The sequence below is a fragment of the Diceros bicornis genome, chromosome 1 (genome assembly GCF_020826845.1).
Source record: "Diceros bicornis minor isolate mBicDic1 chromosome 1, mDicBic1.mat.cur, whole genome shotgun sequence".
In the NCBI taxonomy this organism is placed as follows: Eukaryota; Metazoa; Chordata; class Mammalia; order Perissodactyla; family Rhinocerotidae; genus Diceros; species Diceros bicornis.
Window position 1 is genome coordinate 6,101,513 of NC_080740.1, and position 19,342 is coordinate 6,120,854.

A 19,342-nucleotide genomic window follows, 5' to 3' on the forward strand; every position below is an offset into this window, starting at 1 on the left:
AGATATATGACAGACTAGGAGGAGATAGTCACAATATTTAAAACTGATAAAGGATTAATATCTAGATTGTAGAAAGAACTGCAAAAGAACAAGAAAGAGGCAAAAGGATATGAACAGGCAATTCACAGAAGGGAAAGTCCAAATAGCCATTTCAACAAATACATGAAATCCTCTGGTAATCAGAGAAGTGCAAATTAAAACAACAATGAAATATCTCATTACATTCATAAAAATGGCAAAAAGTACAGGAGTGGCTAATATTGTGCATTGGAGAGGATGTGGAGGACACAGAACTCCTTGTGCACTGCTGGTGAGAGTGTATAGTTGTGCAGCCATTCTGGAAAGCAATCTAGTGAAACGTAGTGAACTTAAATGTTTGCCCTATGAACCAGAGATCATAGGCCTTGTTACATATCCCAAAGAAATGAATGCACAGGTCAGTAAAGTGGTATGAACAATGGTTTTCATTGTGGTATAGATTGTTTTAATAGAGAATTGGAGATAACTTAGATGTTGAGGACTAGCAGAACAAATAAATAAAATGTATACATATACCTTGAAATACTATGCAGCACTTAGACATATATACAGCAACATACATGACTTTTTAAAACATCTTTTAACCAAATACTATTTATGTAAAAGAAAGACACATGAAACATATTTTATAAGGATAGATTTATATTTAAGGATATATATCAGACATTTAAGATTGGGTGCCCATATTGGTAATGGGGATATAGAACCACAGTAAAAAACACAAACCAAAAGAAAAAAAAAACAAAAAAGGAGAAGAGCTGTCCACAGGCCAATGTTGACAATGTGTTGTGAACTAAGGAGTATGATTACAACCTGAGGTACAAAATAATAACTAAGAAAAAATATTACAAAAACAAAATCAAATTGTGAAGGATGTCAAGTAGTATGCTTCTCAACGGCACTGGCCCTGCCCTTTAAACTAAATACATTTTGATCTCAAAACTAGGTGTGGCAAAGATTACTATTTACCTGCTCAATATGCATTTTCCCTTTCTTCCATACTTACAGAACCCCTTTATTATTAGAGAGAATAATACGCCCAGCTTAGAAACACACACACACACACACACACATAATTCCCACTTGGAGCAAGGGGTGGGTATTGAGGTATAAATTGAAGTCATTTGGTGGGGCTTTAGGAAAGTCCTTTTGTCCCTTGCCGTCTTGTACCATGAATTGACCTGGAAGCTGGAAATATGCTCTGAGAATAGCAGAGCAGAAAGACAAATGGAGCCTGGGTCTCTGAAGACCTGGTGGAGCCACCACGCCAGCTCTAGACAACCCATCTCCAGACTTCTTTAATGTAAAACGGCATAACCTCCTAATTTGTTTAATAAGCCACTATAGACTAAATTCTGTTACTACTAGTATCTCAATGAAATTCCTAACTGATAGACAAGGCTTTCTATTTTTTCTCAAAAAAATTGTCACTCTTTTCTTCCAGACTAATGGTCAGAGGTAAGGTACGGATTAGTAGCATGATGAGGTCAGAATTTAGGCTTAAATGGATTACCTTTAAGACCAATCAAAGAGACATCACCTCAAGCAGCAGCAGCTAACAGGCTTATTTACTCATTCTATAGTTAATGGTTAAAACTAGAAATCTTAAAGGTATCTTACAGGTGGTGTTTATGGCATTTCTTACCCCCTAAAGGTGGGGAAAGTGGAAAATACAGCTTTTTTTAAAAAAGATTTGGATGAATTCTAGATTCGAGTCATAAAGGATTAAGGGAAGTCAGAATTTTTTCACATCAGGAAGGACATACTGCGTGTTCTCACTAAATATACTCCGATGGCTTCAAGCTCACTGTCGGCTTGACCAGAGGCTGCCTTGTAGAAGTGGCCTTAAGGCCTAAGGAATGCTGTGTGCGGGACAGAGGCCAGGTCCCTGCAGGAGCGCTCACTGCCTGTGACTGAACTAGCGGGCAGCGCACGGCACAGAAAGACACACAGCCGCCACTGAACTAGGACATCCAACAGCATTCTTCTGTTTAGCTGTGCGCAGCAAACATGTCCGGATTCCCGCTCTGCGACAGGCGCTGTGCTGGGCCCGGGAGAGGGGGCCTGGCCAGACGTGGTGGGTGACCTCCTCGGGTCGCAGGCCCGGCAATCCCAGCTCAGGCTCTAACTCTAATTGACCTTGGCGAAGTTAGGAAGTGTGTTCCGAAGCAGCCCTCAGCAGTTTAAAGGCTGGGGAACAGATGCCAGCTTCACACAGACGAATCACCAAATAAATCTACCGCAGCAGAGCGTTCTCCTCTCCTGCTTCCACAGAATCTCGCTGCTTATTTTCCCACCAGGGACGCTCCTCTCTGCCAGTCAGACCTAGTGAGTTTGCCTTCTTTCCCCAGGGGCCTACACTCAAGGAATCAGCAGCATGACTTAAGTGAGCGGGGCACCAAAACACCACGTTGCGGTCCTGGTTGAGCGTGATTTCTGTAAACGTTGGTAAATCATTTCTCAGAGACTCAGTGTTCTCAGCTGTAAAACGAGGAGCTAGGAAGTGCACTCTACGTAAACAGTTTGAAAACTTTTTGAAACTGGGCAAGGGTAAAACCCTGAGCCTAGAGGCTGCGACCTTGGCCATCACCGCAGGGCTCCCGTAGCCGCTTTCGCAGCAGCTCGCCTCGCCTTCCAGCATCGCCCGGCGCCCCCCAGCCGCGGGAACTGCGCATGCGCCCTGTGGAGCCCTTCCCGCTTCCCGTCGCTTCCCTTTCCGTCTCGGCCCCGCCCACCGCGGGCGCCATCGCTTCCGGTTCAGCCCAGGATCGGCTGGGCCTTGCTGCTCTGGCCCGCCCACTTCCCCGTTCTCCGGCGGCTGTACGGGTCGCGGGGGAAGGTAGTTGCCAATAAAGTTTTCTTGGTTCGCAGCTGGGCGACTGGGCCGGGCGCAGCTGCCCCCCCAGCCAGTGGCCCGCGGTTGCTCTCGGCTGCCGGCGGCGAGCTTCAGGGCGCCATGGCCAGGGGCCGCGGCGGCCGGGCCGCGGGGAGGCCGCCTGTCGCTGCCCGCGCGCTCCCGCGGCTCCTGGGCCCGCCCGCGCCCGCCTCAGCCTGAGCGCAGCCCTCCGCGCCCGCGGGCCGCTCGCGCCGGCCCCATGGCCTCCGAGGCGCCGTCGCCGCCCGCGTCGCCCGAGCCTGAGCTGGCCCAGCTGAGGCGGAAGGTGGAGAAGTTGGAACGCGAGCTGCGGAGCTGCAAGCGGCAGGTGCGGGAGATCGAGAAGCTGCTGCATCACACGGAGCGTCTGTACCAGAGCGCCGAGAGCAACAACCAGGAGCTCCGCACCCAGGTGCGCGCCCCCGGGCCCGCGTCGCTCCAGCCCCGGCGAGCCCCTCGGGGGGCTCCCCGGCGGGGCCAGAGCTGCTTAGACACGTGAGAGAAGGAAAAGTTCAGGGCCCTTCTAGTTCCAAGTGCGCTGGAGCGAACCTGAGCTCGGGTCGCTCGCTCCTGATGAGTGCGTGAGCCGCGGTCGCGGCCGGCCTGAGTTAGGTGGTCGTCATGCTCGCCTGTACCGTCCCGTTGGCAGTAGGCACGTTTATAATATTTTATTGTGGGTTCCCTCTGAGTGTGGTAAAGCGCTGGACTTGGGTCAGAATCCCATTTGTCACTCACTAGATGTGTGGCCTCATACCGAGCCTCAGTTGCCCATAAAATGAGAATGCTGGTACCACACAGGGAAGGTGACATCAAATTAAGCGTGAACAGACTGTTTTATGTATGTGTAAGGTTATTCTGGGCGTCTATCGTCTTGAGTTTTCTGGTGGAAGTAGGGAAGATAAAACTTTTTTTGTTAGAGACACTAAGCGGCTAAGTTCCTTTTCATAAAATACAGTAAAGACAAATATTTTAATTGTCAAAAAATTTTTTTTTAACTTTTAAACAGGAGCATAATATGTTTTCCAGGTCGATTTGTTGGGCAGTTGCAGTCTGTCCCAACGAGTTATTTCCACATAATTATTAATTTCAATTAAACTGTTGTCTAGTCCTCTGTAATATATTGGTACATTTCCTAAAACCACATATGTGGGCTGAACACTAAAACGTCATCAGACTTAGTACTTGGTTATCAAATGGTCTGTGAAAATAACTGCCGAGTTGCAATGACTTGGTGTGCACATGTATAAAGTTGTTAATATTATGACATTGTAGAAAGTTTGTGTTTGTTGACTCAACAGCTAGTTTTTGAGTCCTTATGCCTACAATGCATAAGGACTGTGCTAGGAGACTGCAGATATGGTTAAAATATCGTGGGGGGGAAGGGGAGCAAAATATGACAGCCTTTTAAAAAACCCTTTTATAATTCTGAATTGTTAAAGTACTGCTTGCTATAGAGATCCTAAAAGAAAACATTTTTGCTAATCCTTGAAGAGCCAGCATTTTGGTTATTAGTGTTAATTGGATGGTGGTATAACAGGAAAAATTGGAATGTATAGAAAGTCTCGACTCTATTGGTGATAGTAATAACTCCTCCTTACTCTCTTCCTAGTCAGCCTCCCCTGGTGGTGGGTGGAGTTTGGTGGTCAGCTGTCATCCTAAATTACTAAATTGTGTTTTATCTGGAGCAGTAAAAAGTTGGCTTGAGAACTGAGGGTGAACTAGTAGAAAAACATAATATCTACAGGCTTTGGAGTCAAAAAAGCCTTGTGCAGAATACTTTGTCTCTTTAGATTTCTCAAGTGTATAATGGAGATTAGGACAACTGATTTGTAAGGTGGTTGTAACAATTAATGAGATGTCATCCAGAGTACCAAGTATAGTGCCTAGCGTGTAGCAGATACCGAATAAATGATCTAGTTCTTAGTAATGGTGGTAGTAGCCAGATCCAGGACTAGGGCAAGGCAATCAGTAGCCTAGGGTGCAAAATTTAAGGGGGCACTCATTCTCAGGTGCCAACTCTGTACTTGCATGAAGCTGAAAGTGAGTGCCTCCTTAAATTTTATGCCCTAGGTGCCTTGCTTGCTTCCCCTTAGTTCCCGCTGTGGTAGTAGCAGATCTTATAATTTATGAAGTGCCTAGATAATCTGTATATAATCAGTTTTATCACCTTTCTCTTTTTAAGCTCTCTATATCATTAAAGAAATATTTAGAAGCCTGTTTTTTAGTCAGTTGCATGCTTATGATAGACGTCTCATATTGAGATCCTGTCTGACTGAGGTGAATGGATGAGGCTGCTCCTCGTCTGCTTGTGGGTGTTTTTGCACTCTGTAGCTCTGGCCTTGGCATTCAGTGAGGCTCAGGGAGGACAGACATCCCTCTGAGGGAGTCATCTCTATTCCCTTCTGCAGTTATTTACACATAAGACTACCAAGTGAAGAAAAAAAGTATATTCAAGTTTATGAGTGGCATTAATATATTTAAGTGAACAGTTATTTCAGGTGGAGGACACTGAATGCTATTAGATAATTTAATTCAACAAGTGGGAGTTAATATTTTTTTCCTAATTCTTTAGGGAGGACTGACAGATTAAAATATTAGTATAAAAATATTCTTGTTTGTTAGAAATAAAGGATCTTGTTCACAGAGTCCTATTAATTTAGTCAGTCTGATTTTTGGAGGGGATATTTTGAAGTTAAGCAAGAGTGTATAAGAATAAAAACATTCCCCTTTGCAAACATAAAAGATGAAAGCAAGTCAATTATAGTATCTTCAGTTTTTCTGAAAAGGAAACTGGCTGCTCTTGGTACTTCTCTAAAACTTTTACCAAGGAAGGTAATTATTGTAATTTCAAGAGAATGACGTGTATATTAGATGGCTATATGATTTATTTTTCCTAAAGCCTTGTTGTTTTCTTTCAGGTAGAAGAGCTCAGTAAAATACTCCATTGTAGGAGAAACGAAGATAATAACAAGTCTGATGTAGAAGTACAAACAGAGAACCACCCTCCTTGGTCAATCTCAGGTATCAGCTTTGTAGTGAAGATGTCCTAGTACTGTTACATTCAGATCATGCTAATGTGGAGTTATCTTTAAATGTAAAGTAGATAAACATCTAGATAAATATGAGAACTGTTATAATGTTGACTTCTCTCCATATAATTTGGTATTTTCAGATAATCTGTTTGCTCTTCTGGAGGGAAAGTAGAAATGTATTGTCCTTCTTATAAATGCGTAATACTGCTAATGTGTTTTCAGTGGCACATTCACTGAGTAATTTTTGCCATGCTGAGAGCCATCTACTCTCATGTCTGGCCTTCCTGGTGACCAGGGACATGTGTTTCCTTGTTGCTGCATTCCACTTGGCGTTGTGTTCAGTGCCAGTCTCTTAGGGCCTTGTGGGAATGGTGAGTCCACCACTGTGGCCGCATCAGTGGCATTATTTTGTGAGGCAAAATAACTCAGCGAGTGAGTTTTAGTAAATTGGGGTCACAAGAAATCATCTTTCCCATTAAGTTTTGCTTTATTTTATTCAGTACATAGTTTAGCTAAATTGCTAAGCACAGCAGTAGTATTAACATTACATATCTGTATATTATATTTTTTAAAAAGTCACCGTCATGAGAGAAATTTGACAGAAAAATCAACCCCTGACATGTTGTCTTTATGCCATTGTCATTTGATACGCAACAATATTAAGGTATGTGGTTGGAAGTTGTTAAAAGTTACTGATATTTTTAACGGAACACAACCTATCTACCTGTTTTCTTTTTTCCTCTTGCTATGGAAAATCCAAATCTGCTTACCTTTTTTTTTTTCTTTTTAGCTTGACAGCTACTGAAGGTGACTTTAGAATCAAAGATATATACTTCTGCAGATTTATCTGCACAATAAATGTTAATCTGTTAAAATGTGTACAACTGTAAAAATATGATTTGTTTGCAGTGTGTGCTGTTTTGTGTTCAGTGCCAATGTTTTGGAATTAAGTCCTTTTTACATACACTATTCTAATATGATATCACTTAATTTGTTTTTGCTACAGATTATTATTATCAAACATACTATAAGGATGTTAGTCTTCCAAATAAAGTGACTGAACTCTCAGTTCAGCAAGATCAGGATATTGAAGCTTCTACTTTTAATTCTAAAGACCAGTCACAAATAGAAAATGATGCTTATGCTGGTACTGATGCTGGTACTGATGTAACGGAAAATGCTAAGTGTGGACAAGAGGACCATTTTGCTGCACACTCACAGGTAATAAAATGCTTAACATGAAACTATTGATGCCCAAAAACTTGTCCTTCTTTGTTATTTTATAGAAAAATAGACTTCTTTGGTCCATCAAAACATACACAGGAGTTGTAAACAGTCTGTGTATAATTATGCAGTGAATTACAGTTTTTGAGAAACAAAAATTAGAACTCGTTCATATGTCTAATTGTTTTCCTACTCTGCTGTGTTCCAAAAATTTATGATGTATAGTACGTAAACTAAAACAAAATTTGTTGACATATTTTGACTCAACCAAAAAATTTTGGGGCAACAACCGCAATACCATGTTCACACCAAAATTTTTTGTTTTCTTTTGTTTTTCTGTTGTTGTCATTGAGGAACATTTGCTCTAAGCTAACACCTGTTGCCAGTCTTCCTCCTTTCTTTTACTTGAGGAAGATTCACCCTGAGCTGACATCTGTGCCAGTCTTCCTCTGTTTTGTATGCGGGATGCTGCCACAACATGGCTGATGAGTGGTGTAGGTCCATGCCTGGGATCTGAACCCACAAACCTGGGCCGCCGAAGCAGAGCATGGGGAACTTAACCGCTGTTCCATGGAGCCATCCCCAGCGTGTTCACACTAAAATTTTTTTAATGCTTCCTTTCTGTCACATGTCCTGCCACTGTTCAGATTTCCCTGAATGTTTTATAAATTTGTTTCTACAGTTTGTTTGGATCAGGATGGCAGTAAGGTTCATACAGTACAACCCCTTGATGTGTGATATATTGCATGTAATCTATAGCTTTCTCCTCTATCTCTTTTAAATTTTTTTCCCTTTCAACCTATAATTATTAAAGAATCTAGATCATTTGTCTTAAAGAATATTTCAGAGTCTGTTTTTTGCAGCTTGCTTTCATGTGGTATCAGGCATTTATTTTTGAGAGATGGTCATTCACTTTTAGTGTCTTCCAAACTGGGTCAAAATTGAATTAACTGATATACTAGTAAATATTTTTAAAAGTGGATTGAATTGTAATTGATAGCCATCCATTTCCATTGCAGAAATTGAAGTCTTAGTAATCAACATAGCTTTTAAGTCTGTCATTTTAAATTCTGCTAACTTTTAAATAGATATAAGGAACTTTTTGTCTAACCTGACATGAATGTATCTTACCTAGGAGCCAGCATCTGCGTTAGCAGCTGAAGATACATCCTTAGAAGGTTCCTCATTAGCTGAAAGTTTGAGAGCTGCGGCAGAAGCTGCTGTGTCACAGACTGGATTCAGTTACGATGAGAATACTGGGCTGTATTTTGACCACAGCACTGGTTTCTATTATGATTCTGTAAGTATCTCAGAGCTTTTAATACTCTATGGTTGTACACTTAGCTGCTTGATACCAAATATTAAACCCTAAGAAAAACAGGAAGCTGTGCTTAGAAATAGTTTGATTCAAAGCTATTTGACAAGAATAAAGAATTATAAAATAGCTTATGATGCTACACTTCTAGGTTTTTTTTTATTTTATTTTATTTTATTTTATTTATTTATTTATTTTTTTTCCCCCAAAGCCCCAGTACATAGTTGTATGTCATAGCTGCACATCCTTCTAGTTGCTGTATGTGGGATGCGGCCTCAGCATGGCCGGACAAGCGGTGCGTCGGTGCGAGCCCGGGATCCGAACCCAGGCCACCAGTAGCAGAGCATACACACTTAACCACTAAGCCACGGGGCCGGCCCTAGGTTTTTAATTAAATAAGTTAATTATGATTGTTATAGATTATTGTAGAGAGTCTAATAACCATTTATATGTAAACTAACATCGAAAAATGTTAGAACATTTATTAATAAAAGCAGACAGTTAACTACATTGTTGTAAAATGTTTAAGAACCTAAACTAACACTTTTTCATAGGATTTATGGGGAAGTGACTGTTAATTCTAGGCTTGGGTGAGGTTTTTTTTGTTTCAAATACTTTTATCTTTATGAATCCATTTCAGTCCACAGAGGGAGTTTTTTTCTTGAATTCTCAATAACATGTTTATTATTAGTCATTGTTTTATATTCTGTGGCTTTTAAGCATTTCCCTTTTTAAAAATCAGTCTGTTAACAGTGAGAACTAGGGAATTAGTGTGGAATCAGAAATGTAATGGACCTCTGCCTAGGACAGAACCAAATGAAGTTCTTGATTTGTAATACAATGTTATGGCTGTTGACATCTAGTACTTAGTTAGATTTTGTTCACGTTTTGATGATGATGATGGTGGAACTCACACACCCACGTGCCTCAAGTGGTCTGGGTGTGTGATCTGGTCCTTAGGAATTACAGAATGTAGTGCCCACAAGTGGAGCAGATGTTCACCATTCCAGTCACTGGAACTGTTGTTAACTAATCTGGGGAACAAAATGATAATACTAAGTATCTTAGTTAGATAAGGGATTTCATTAGCTTGTCAGTTTGTACTTGGTATACTTCGTAATTCCTTTGTAAAGAGAAAGTTTTCTTTCACAGTACTATGCTAATTGACAATACTAATTAATACGTGGAAAATTAATGTTTAAACTCTTATTACCAAAGAGAGTAGCTATTACTTATTTGGTTTCTAGGAAAATACACAGTTTTCAAGTATGTAACATTAGTCTTCATCATTCTTCTACCTTCCTTTCTGTATCTTTCTTCCTGACATCTCTTCTGTAAATGGTTAGTTACATTCTGCAAGTTATATGTCTCAGTAAATTAGAGACCTCATTGATTTGGCATTTTTTTGGTGCTAGTTTTCGTTTTATTTTAATTAAATAAAAATTTTAAAATATTTTCAAAAATATCTATATTTTGGACTGAAAGGCATAATAGATTGAAAAAGGTTTGAGTTATAAAAATTCTACTATCGCTAGAAATAAAGATTAAAAAGCTTCCATTCGGTTTTTTAGTTGAGGGAAAGATAGAATTCTAAATATTTTTGTAAGAGATCTGCAAAATGGATTAAAGACAATAAATTGCAATAGTGTCAACAGTTATAAAAATCAGTTATTCTTTTTCAGGAAGTTTTATTTGCTTAATCTCAGTACACATAAGATATTTCCAGGTCTGATCTGCATGGATTTATGATGTTAATAAAATATAGGCTGTTTAGTTAAATGTTGGTTATAGAGTACTGGTCAGTATCTAATAAATGCAGATGATTACATAATTTTATCTTTCTACTTTTTATCCACAATTTGCCAAAATTATTTATGCATGGCTACTTTACACATAAGTCTTATTTAGTTACTGTAGAATTAATTAGTGAAGACAATTGTTTATCAGTTTCTTTATATAGAATGTTATCTTGTAGTATTTATGAGCTTAATTTTATTTTCAAATTTTTCTTCAGGGCTTTTAGTCATGAACATTAAAAGGCAAATCTTTGTTTTATGACATTAAGAGGAGCGTTTGGGAGTTTATACTGCCAAACCGTTATATGTAGTCGTAAAAAGAATGAGTCTGGAGTTGCTTTTGTATGGTCAGCTGTTTCTGAGGCATGCCTTAGTTTTCATGACTTCTGAAAGATTTCTTGTTATTTTTCGGTAATGTATTAAGTTGAGCCATATGAAATTACTGTTTCTATAGGTTAAAAAATGGTCATATATTGGCAGTTTCATGAGATTCAGTTTAATATTTAAATGTATTCATTGTTCCCACTAGGAAAATTAGAGCAGATATTGAACGGTAAAGTATTTTGGAAAATTACAAGCATTTTTCATTCTGTTATCTTTATTCATTACCTTCAGAAAATGCTATAGTTCTTAACAAGAAAAACATTTACTATATTTGAATATATTTGGTATTTCTTTTATTTTTGTATTTTATTTCATCTTACGTGAATAAAACTTACTGTTTTCTTGACTTTGAAAGGAAAATCAACTATATTATGATCCTTCCACTGGAATTTATTACTACTGTGATGTGGAAAGTGGTCGATATCAATTTCATTCTCGAGTAGATTTGCAACCTTATCAGACTTCTGGCACAAAACAAAATAAAGATAAGAAATTGAAGAAGAAAAGAAAGGATCTAGAGTCTTCTGCAACAAATGAGGAAAAGGTAATGTCTTCATCATTTTTTAAGTTTATGTAATGCTGATATCATAATTAAGCCAAAATTTTTGATGAAACTGGAAATCATTCAGTAACTCTGTATTTCAAACTTATCCCTTAAGATAACAAGATATCAGAATCTGTCAAACAAGAAACATTCAAGGGGCAGACATGGACTTTTTCACAAATTCTGTCACTAGAAATAGAATTTCTTAAAGTTTGAAGAAGGTAGATTTAGGGCAGATGAAATACTCATGTTACGTAATTTGGGAGAAGAACGTTCAGGTCCTCAGTTGATAAGTTGATGTCAGTGCACAATTCACAGGAAAAGAAAACCACAGTTTGTAAGTAGATGTAGATAAAGTTCAACTTTTTTAGTCATATTGAGCAATTTCTTACCTACTATATTAGCAAACATTAAAAAAATCCATTGCTAGCAAATATAGATTAGGTACATATTCATTAGGAGTGTAAATTGGTATCTTTTTGGAAAATAGGTGACTCTTTGTATCAATAGCCATGAAAATATTCATATTCTTTAATTGGAAAATCTCGTTTTTAGTAATTTATGTTTTTAAAAAATCATAAAGAAAAGTGCCTTTGTATAATTATACAACAGTATTTATGAGAACAGAAAAAAATTAAAGAGTTTAAATGGCCCACAAGATATTGGGTAAGAAAATGATAATACATTTAATTGAAAAGCATTATTTAGACCTTAAAATGGTAGTTTATAGAGACGGGAATTTTAAAAATGCTTATGATACAATGTTAAATTTAAAGAAGCAGGATATTTCAAATCTTATCAGTGCTCTTATTTCTGCTTCCTAATCAGATAAGGTTGATGGTGTATAGGCAGGAGAGGAGGCTTATTTGTTTTCTTGGCGTTTTGTGAATTGTGGCAACTATTAGATACTTTACTCTTGAAATTTTATCTCCTGTTTTTCCCTTCTTAACCAAAGAAAAATTTTTTAAATGTATAATACTAAAGTTCAAATATAGAATTGGGATTCTCTTGGATTTATTTTCTATTCTCTATTTTATTTGTTTCTACTTCTCTATTATTTTCACTGATAATACCTAGGAATGGAAGAGTATATGACTAAAATACTAAAAATGATTTTTCTGTTTGCTTTTAAGACCTCTGTTCTGATGACTCCTACCTGTTACTAGTGGTTGAACTGTTTGAGAGGATAGGTTGTGAAAGTACTTCTCCTTAGCACTAAGAAAAGAACATACGGGATCCTCAAATGACTTTTCCTGACAAACTAGAGAATGAAGCTATAAAGCATTCTGTGAGATTTTGGTCCGGCTTAGTTCCCATAACCGTTCCTCTTTACCATCCTTGTTCGAAAATATGTGAACTCCAGGACAGGGTCTTAAGAAGAGCCCTGATGGAATTTTGAGAATTTCCTGAGGATTCTAAAAGGTAGCTATGAAGCGTGGGAGACCAGTTAAGACATCATCTTTTTCTTTATTATTTAAGATACTCTTGAGCCTCACTCTTTGGAAGTGGAGGTTTTGTGGACGGAAGGAGTCGGGTGAGGAGATGGGAGTAAATAACTTGAAATGTACATATATGCCTCAGTGCCCACATGTAGGCCCCGTTTCTTATCTCTTAATGAATATTTCACGTTCTAGACTGGCAAATAGTTTTTAAAAAGTAGTACCTCTGGCAGTTTCACTCATTTTTCCCCTGCATATGTTGTCCTATAAGCAGTATTATAATAGTAAAATATACAAGATTGGAAACTGCTTTTTTTTTTTTAAGTCTATATAGATATGGAAATTTTTGCTATAATTCACAGTGCCCTTTAAAGCTCCTCATGGGGGCCGGCCCGGTGGCTTAGCGGTTAAGTGCTCGCGCTCCGTTAAGTGCTCGCGCTCCGATGCTGGCGGCCCGGGTTCGGATCCCGGGCGTGCACCGACGCACCGCTTGTCCGGCCATGCTGAGGCCGCGTCCCAGTTGCAACTAAAAGGATGTGCAACTATGATATACAGCTACCTACTGGGGCTTTAGGGAAGGAAAAAATGAGGAGCATTGGCAATAGATGTTAGCTCACAGCCGGTCTTCCTTAGCAAAAAAAAAGAGGAGTATTAGCATGGATGTTAGCTCAGGGCTGATCTTCCTCACAAAAAAAAAAAAAAAAACTTGAAAAAAATATAAAGCTCCTCATGGGTTTCAGCTCCTTGCCCTTGTTCTTGTCCTCAGTGAGTTTATGTTGCTTGAAGTGCATATAGTTTATCATACCATGAGTGTTTAGGCAGTCTCCAAACTGAATTTATGCTGTAATTAAAAATATGTGTTTTAAGATGCTCTCCTATTTTATAAAATAGCAGAAGAACGTATGAATTCACTCCATCATGTTGTTCTAAGGTAGAAAAAATTAAGAGTGTGTTACAAACCAAAGGAAAAAGAGGAAGATAACTTTCTACTTCTCCTAAGGTTAAAATAATAGATTTGTTTGTCATAAGGCATGCCCAGTATACATGTATAATAAATAATAAAAGGCTTATGCTAGGTAAGTTGGGATTTTGCAGTGCGAGAGATGTAACTGATTCATCTATACTTTAAAGTGTTGTGTATTATCAAACCAACTCTATAAAGTACTAAATTTCAGCAAAACTACTGTTCTGTTACATTAGGTACATTTGAATCTTTAATTCCCTGCTATAATTAAAGCCAATTCTGTATTTTATGTATGTTGACTTGATAATTGGTTAAAAGTTCAAGAAGAAAATTTGGGGTAGATGTATTCTCTAGGCCTGCACTGTCCAGTAAGGTAGCCACTAGCTACATGTGGCTCTTGAGCATGTGAAATGTAGCTGGTCCTGATTAAGATGTTTTGTAAGTATAAACTACACTCGGGTTTGACGACTAAGTACATAAAATCCATGTAAAATATTTCATTAATAATTTTTATATTGAATAAATGTTAATATATATAGTAAATGATAATATTTTGTAAATACTGGGTTAAGATAAAATAATAAAATGAATTTAATCTGCTTTTAATATGGCTGCTAGAAAATTTTAAAGTATAAATATGGCTTGTACTGTATTTTTATTGGACGGCATTGGTCTAGGCTGTTGTGTGGTCTAAGCAATGTGTAATGAGGGCCTGGACTGGGATAGTTAGGACGTTGAGAATAGATAAGGAGAGAGAATTGGGATAAATTGTAAACATAGTCTGTAGTGCTTGGTAATTGATTCCATGTGGTGGTTAAGGTGATGTCAAAGATAACTGTAGGATTTTTGGTGTGGATGGTAAGTGGATGGTAATGTCATTAATCAAGAAAGAGAACATGAGAGGAAGAGGATATACAGGTAATAGTTATTGTTTTTTCATTGTACATGTATCTTCACTAATTCATTGAAACATTTAGCATTAGACATAAGATGGTCATGTTTAAGATTATTCTCCCCTGTTCCCACCTCCCTACCAACCTCTTTCCAGGATTTGAATTTGGAGGATCAAAAAGCATCCAGTGTTGAATATATAAGCTGCAGTGAGGGAGAAGATTTTGCAAATATGAAAAAGAAGCCCAAAATAGACATTCGTTACAAAAATAGTCCCCCCAAATTGACTGTTCCAGTTAGCGGAAAGACTATAGAATCTCCTGTTAATGAAAACATCTATAATTCGACTTCATTTAAAGAGGAGAAAATCATAGAGACTGATAGTGAACCAGAAGAAGGTGAAATTACAGATTCTCAGACCGAGGACAGTTACGATGAAGACATGACCAGTGAAGACAATGTAACTGCAGAAGATACTGAGGATGAAGGTGAGTATTCAGTTTTATATAAATAACCCAGTCTGGTCATTGTAGAAGAGCAACACAGTTAAAAATGTTAGTAACTCGTATAATATATCTGCCAAAAAGTAAACTGATTGTTTTAAACTGATTATTTTAATGACATTGAAAATTTTGTGGGCTACCACTTGGTTATTTTCAGAGAGTAGGCTGTGAATAAATGGCAAATACTTGGACCTTAAAGTTTCATTGCATGAATGGCCTAGTCAGTAGAACAAAATACCAGGTTACCTCCATTCTAATCCTAAAGTATGTATTAAGTCTATTTTAGTGGGTTAGATATTTGTAGTCCACTTTTGTAATTGAGGGGGAAAGAACAAATTGCCTTTGAAAAGTGTAGTCCATGAATTCAGCTACATAGGTATTATAGTAAATCTAATATTATTTTACTTGAGAATGAAAACATAATTTTAAAACTCAGGATTTCATATTAGAGTATTGAGCTTATTTTGTTCTTAATGGAATTTCTCTTACTTTTTTTTTAAAAGGTGGACTCAGTTTTTCTGACTTAATATAAAAATGCTTGTTTGGGATATTTTCAAATTCCAAGACCTTAAAAAAGAGAGAGTTGGTTGTTTTATAATTGTGATAGATACTGAATTTGCTGAATACTTTTAGGTTGATTACTTTAAATTGATAGCATGGTTAAGCCTTTCTCATTAGATATGTCATATAGCAGAATTTAAGAAGGTTGTAAGATTCTGGATCAATACATTTTTATTTTATGGATGCCTCCTACTTATCCGTAGATGTTTCTAATTTTTTTCCATAGCATTTGCATCAATATTTACCCACTTCTTTCTTTGGCAGATGAAGAAAAAATTTGGCCCCCATGTATAAGAGTAATTGTTATTAGGTCACCAGTGTTGCAGACAGGATCACTTTTTATCATTACAGCTGTAAACCCTGCTACAATTGGAAGGTAAAAATGTTTAATATTATTATATTTGTTTGTCTTATTCCAATGGATTGTACATTTATTGAGCAATCATCATGTAATGTACATGGTACTTGTTGAAGAGGCAAAATATGACATCCATGTCCCTCCCTCTCCCACTCAAAAAGTATTATTGACACTTACCTCTCGTCAGTTGCTTTTGAAAATAAATCAAGGTTATGACTTCATGGTCCCGGAAGAGGACTGCCTATGTGAAGAGAGAAAATCTTGGTGATACCTTTCACGGTGATTTTGTTATTTTCTTACCCTTTGTCCTGGTTTAACTTACTTACTGAAACCCAGTATTGGCCTCCTTCTCTGCTTCTTTTCCTTTACCCCTTTGTAACTCATAATCACCTTGGTAGAGAGGTAGATTTTAATGATGAATAGAGTAATTTCCTTTCTTCCCAGTGGGAAAGATAATCTATCCTTAGTTCAGATTTCATGCAATATCTTAATGTTAAATTCTTGGAGATACGCTCCTTTCACATGTAATAATGAAAGTGGAAACATAGTCTACAGATCTGGAATGATTGACATTAGTAAAAAGGCTGTTTTGTCCCATTGGATGTTTATTAGCCTGGAATAGATGTAAAGAATAAAAGTAATTCTGGAACCTCCTTTCAAATAGGAAATTTAGAGCAGGATTTAGGAAATGGGGCTTATTGTGAGAGACTTGCATTGTAACATTTAAAACAAAAAACATTGTCTTTTTAAACAAATTCTTTCCATGTCACTGTAAATACTGCATCTATATATGCTTCAAAAATCATTAAAGATGTTTTACTCATCTCTGCAGAGAAAAAGATATGGAGCATACTCTCCGAATCCCTGAAGTTGGTGTCAGTAAGGTAAGCTCTTTGATTTTTCACATCTAGCTCCCTAGATGTATTTTATAAATCATCATTATGGCAGAAAACTTACGGTTTTTCCCTTTTAATAGAAAGGTTAATAGTCAATGTAGTAATGGTAATGAAATCAGTGCAGATTTGTTTATTACACTGCTTGAGAAAATAAAAATTCTTTATCACAATTTGGAGAAATTAAATTATGTTTAATTTTTAATAGTCTGGAGCAGGAGTAGAAAATGTGGATTCATTTGAATATTAAAGTAATACCATTGAACAGATATTTATTGAGTGAAATATGCTAGATATTATGGCAGTTCAAAAATGAATCAGACCTGGCTTGAGGCTGCTTTAGCAGATGGTTACTTTGAGTCCAGAGTTTTTTACACCCCAGGAAACATCTGTCCTCCACCACCCAAGGCTCTCCATTTACAGCTTTTCCTAGTTGAGCCTCTAATGGTTTCAGGAAAAAGAACGGTTGGGTTTTCAGAACAAACGCTAAGAACAGAGTTGTAACTTAAGTTATAAGCAGGAAAAAACAAAAGGTTTAACTACTGAGACTCTTGATACTTCATATTTATCTGTTTCTTTACTATATTTTTTGTAGTTTGCCCCTCCCTTCTATCATTGTTATCTTTTTCCTTTTTTTGTCCTTTCATCATCCTCATTTTGTTTCTATTTAATATAGATCTAAAGTATATATTTTATGTCATTTTGTTCTTTTGGGAATGAAATTTGTTTCCCATTATTAGTTTGAAAGTCTAGTTATTTTTACTTTGTTTGGACTCATTCAGAGGCCAGGAAATCCTCTTAATCTGAACTCTGACCAAATTATTTTGCTTTTTTACTTTCCTATGACTCTTGATTCTTCTGCCTCCAAAGAAAACCTAGTCTGTAACATAAATATCAGAGCAGTCCTTCTCTCACTCCAGTCTAAAATATAGGTAGTTCTCTGGTGGCCTTTCTGCTTTCCTTTTCTTTCTTTTAAACTAACATGTCCACTGGCAGGGTAGATAATTTGTTAGCTGTGTGAAATCAGTTTGACAGTATGTATCACACATATCCAGGTAGGTGAAACAATTAAATTAAAAAAACCCACATGCTTCATGTTAATATTAGGGGAAAACCCAGAAATATATAACCACTAGATGGGGAGAAGACTTTCTGAGTTTAAAAATTTGGAAAAAAATTACAGAGGACAAGATAATTTTGAATAATTTAAGTTTGAAGTTCTTTGTATGTTAAGAAACAAATTTAAAAGGCAGACTAGGACAGTCAGATAAATATGACAAAATATTTATCCTTTGTATTTTAAAAGCTCATACAAATTGATTTTTTCAAACCCCACTGTGACACTAATAGGTAAATGAGTAAAGGACATAAATAAGCAATTCACAATAGGGGAAATATCGTGGTTAATATATGAAAACCATTCCATCTTTCTAGTAATTTAGAAAATACAAATGAAGCCAAGATGTCAGTTTTCACTCATCATATTTATTAAATATTGCTCCTGTTGGGAGCATAATTTAGAACAGCTCTTTAGAAGAAGGTTTCAAGTCAAAAGATTTGATACTATTTAAACCCTTTGATATAGTTGTTATTATGCGAAACAACCCAGTCGAAATAAATGTGTGAAGGACATGAAGAGAACATTTATAGAATAGGAAACCTAAGTGGCTAATAAATATGAGAAGGTTTTAGCCTCAGTAGTACTCAGGGAAATGCAAATTAAAATCACAATGATGAGATTTAATTTTACACCTATTATGCTTGCAAAAACTAAAAATTCTAGCAATACCGAGTGTTAGTTAAGGCTGTATAGGAGCAACAAGAATTCCTATAGACTGCTGTTGGCCATATAAACTGGTACAACCACTTTGGAAAATGATATGGCAGTGTCTAATAAAGTTTAAGATTTGCATATACTATCGCTGAACAATTTCATTTCTAAGTATATACCCCAGAGAAACACTTGTCCACAAGAAGGTTGCATGTACTAGAACATTCATAAAAACATTTTAAAAAATAGTAAATTGGCTGGTCTGGTGGCGTACTCTGCTCCGGCAGTCCAGGGTTTGCGGGTTCGGATCCTGGGTGCGGACCTGCACACCACTCATCAAGCCATGCTGTGGTGGCGTCCCACATACAAAGTAGGGGAAGCTTGGCACAAATGTTAGCTCAGGGACAATGTTCCTCAAGCAAAAAGAGGAAGATTGGCAACAGATGTTAGCTCAGGACCAATCTTCCTCACACATACACACAAAAAATAGTAAAACCTTGGGAAAAAACCTGGTTGTCCATCAGAATGTGTAAATTGTGGTACATCCATACAATGGATTGCCATGCAGCAAAATGGCACAACTGTTCATGACAACTGAATGCACCTCACAACATAATATTAAATAAGCCAATGAAGCAAAATAAAAGAAATACATACAGTAGCATGCATTTGTCCGAACTCATCAAACTACATTTAAGACCTATGAATTTCCTGCATATAAATTATGATTCCCATTTATATCAAGTTCCAAAC

The 19,342-nt window shown here is 37.2% G+C and overlaps 1 protein-coding gene across 1 annotated transcript in view; it reads left to right on the forward strand.

Moving 5' to 3' along the window:
• Window positions 1–2,823: 2,823 nt before the first annotated feature.
• Window positions 2,824–19,342, forward strand: part of AGGF1 (angiogenic factor with G-patch and FHA domains 1) — a 29,752-nt gene continuing 13,233 nt past the window's right edge. The window contains exons 1-8 of the mRNA XM_058566205.1: window positions 2,824–3,326; window positions 5,833–5,935; window positions 6,953–7,167; window positions 8,306–8,470; window positions 11,021–11,209; window positions 14,661–14,991; window positions 15,832–15,943; window positions 16,758–16,809. Of these exons, the coding sequence (XP_058422188.1) occupies window positions 3,135–3,326; window positions 5,833–5,935; window positions 6,953–7,167; window positions 8,306–8,470; window positions 11,021–11,209; window positions 14,661–14,991; window positions 15,832–15,943; window positions 16,758–16,809 (1,359 nt within the window). The 5' untranslated portion in view covers window positions 2,824–3,134. The remainder of the gene's footprint in view (window positions 3,327–5,832; window positions 5,936–6,952; window positions 7,168–8,305; window positions 8,471–11,020; window positions 11,210–14,660; window positions 14,992–15,831; window positions 15,944–16,757; window positions 16,810–19,342) is intronic.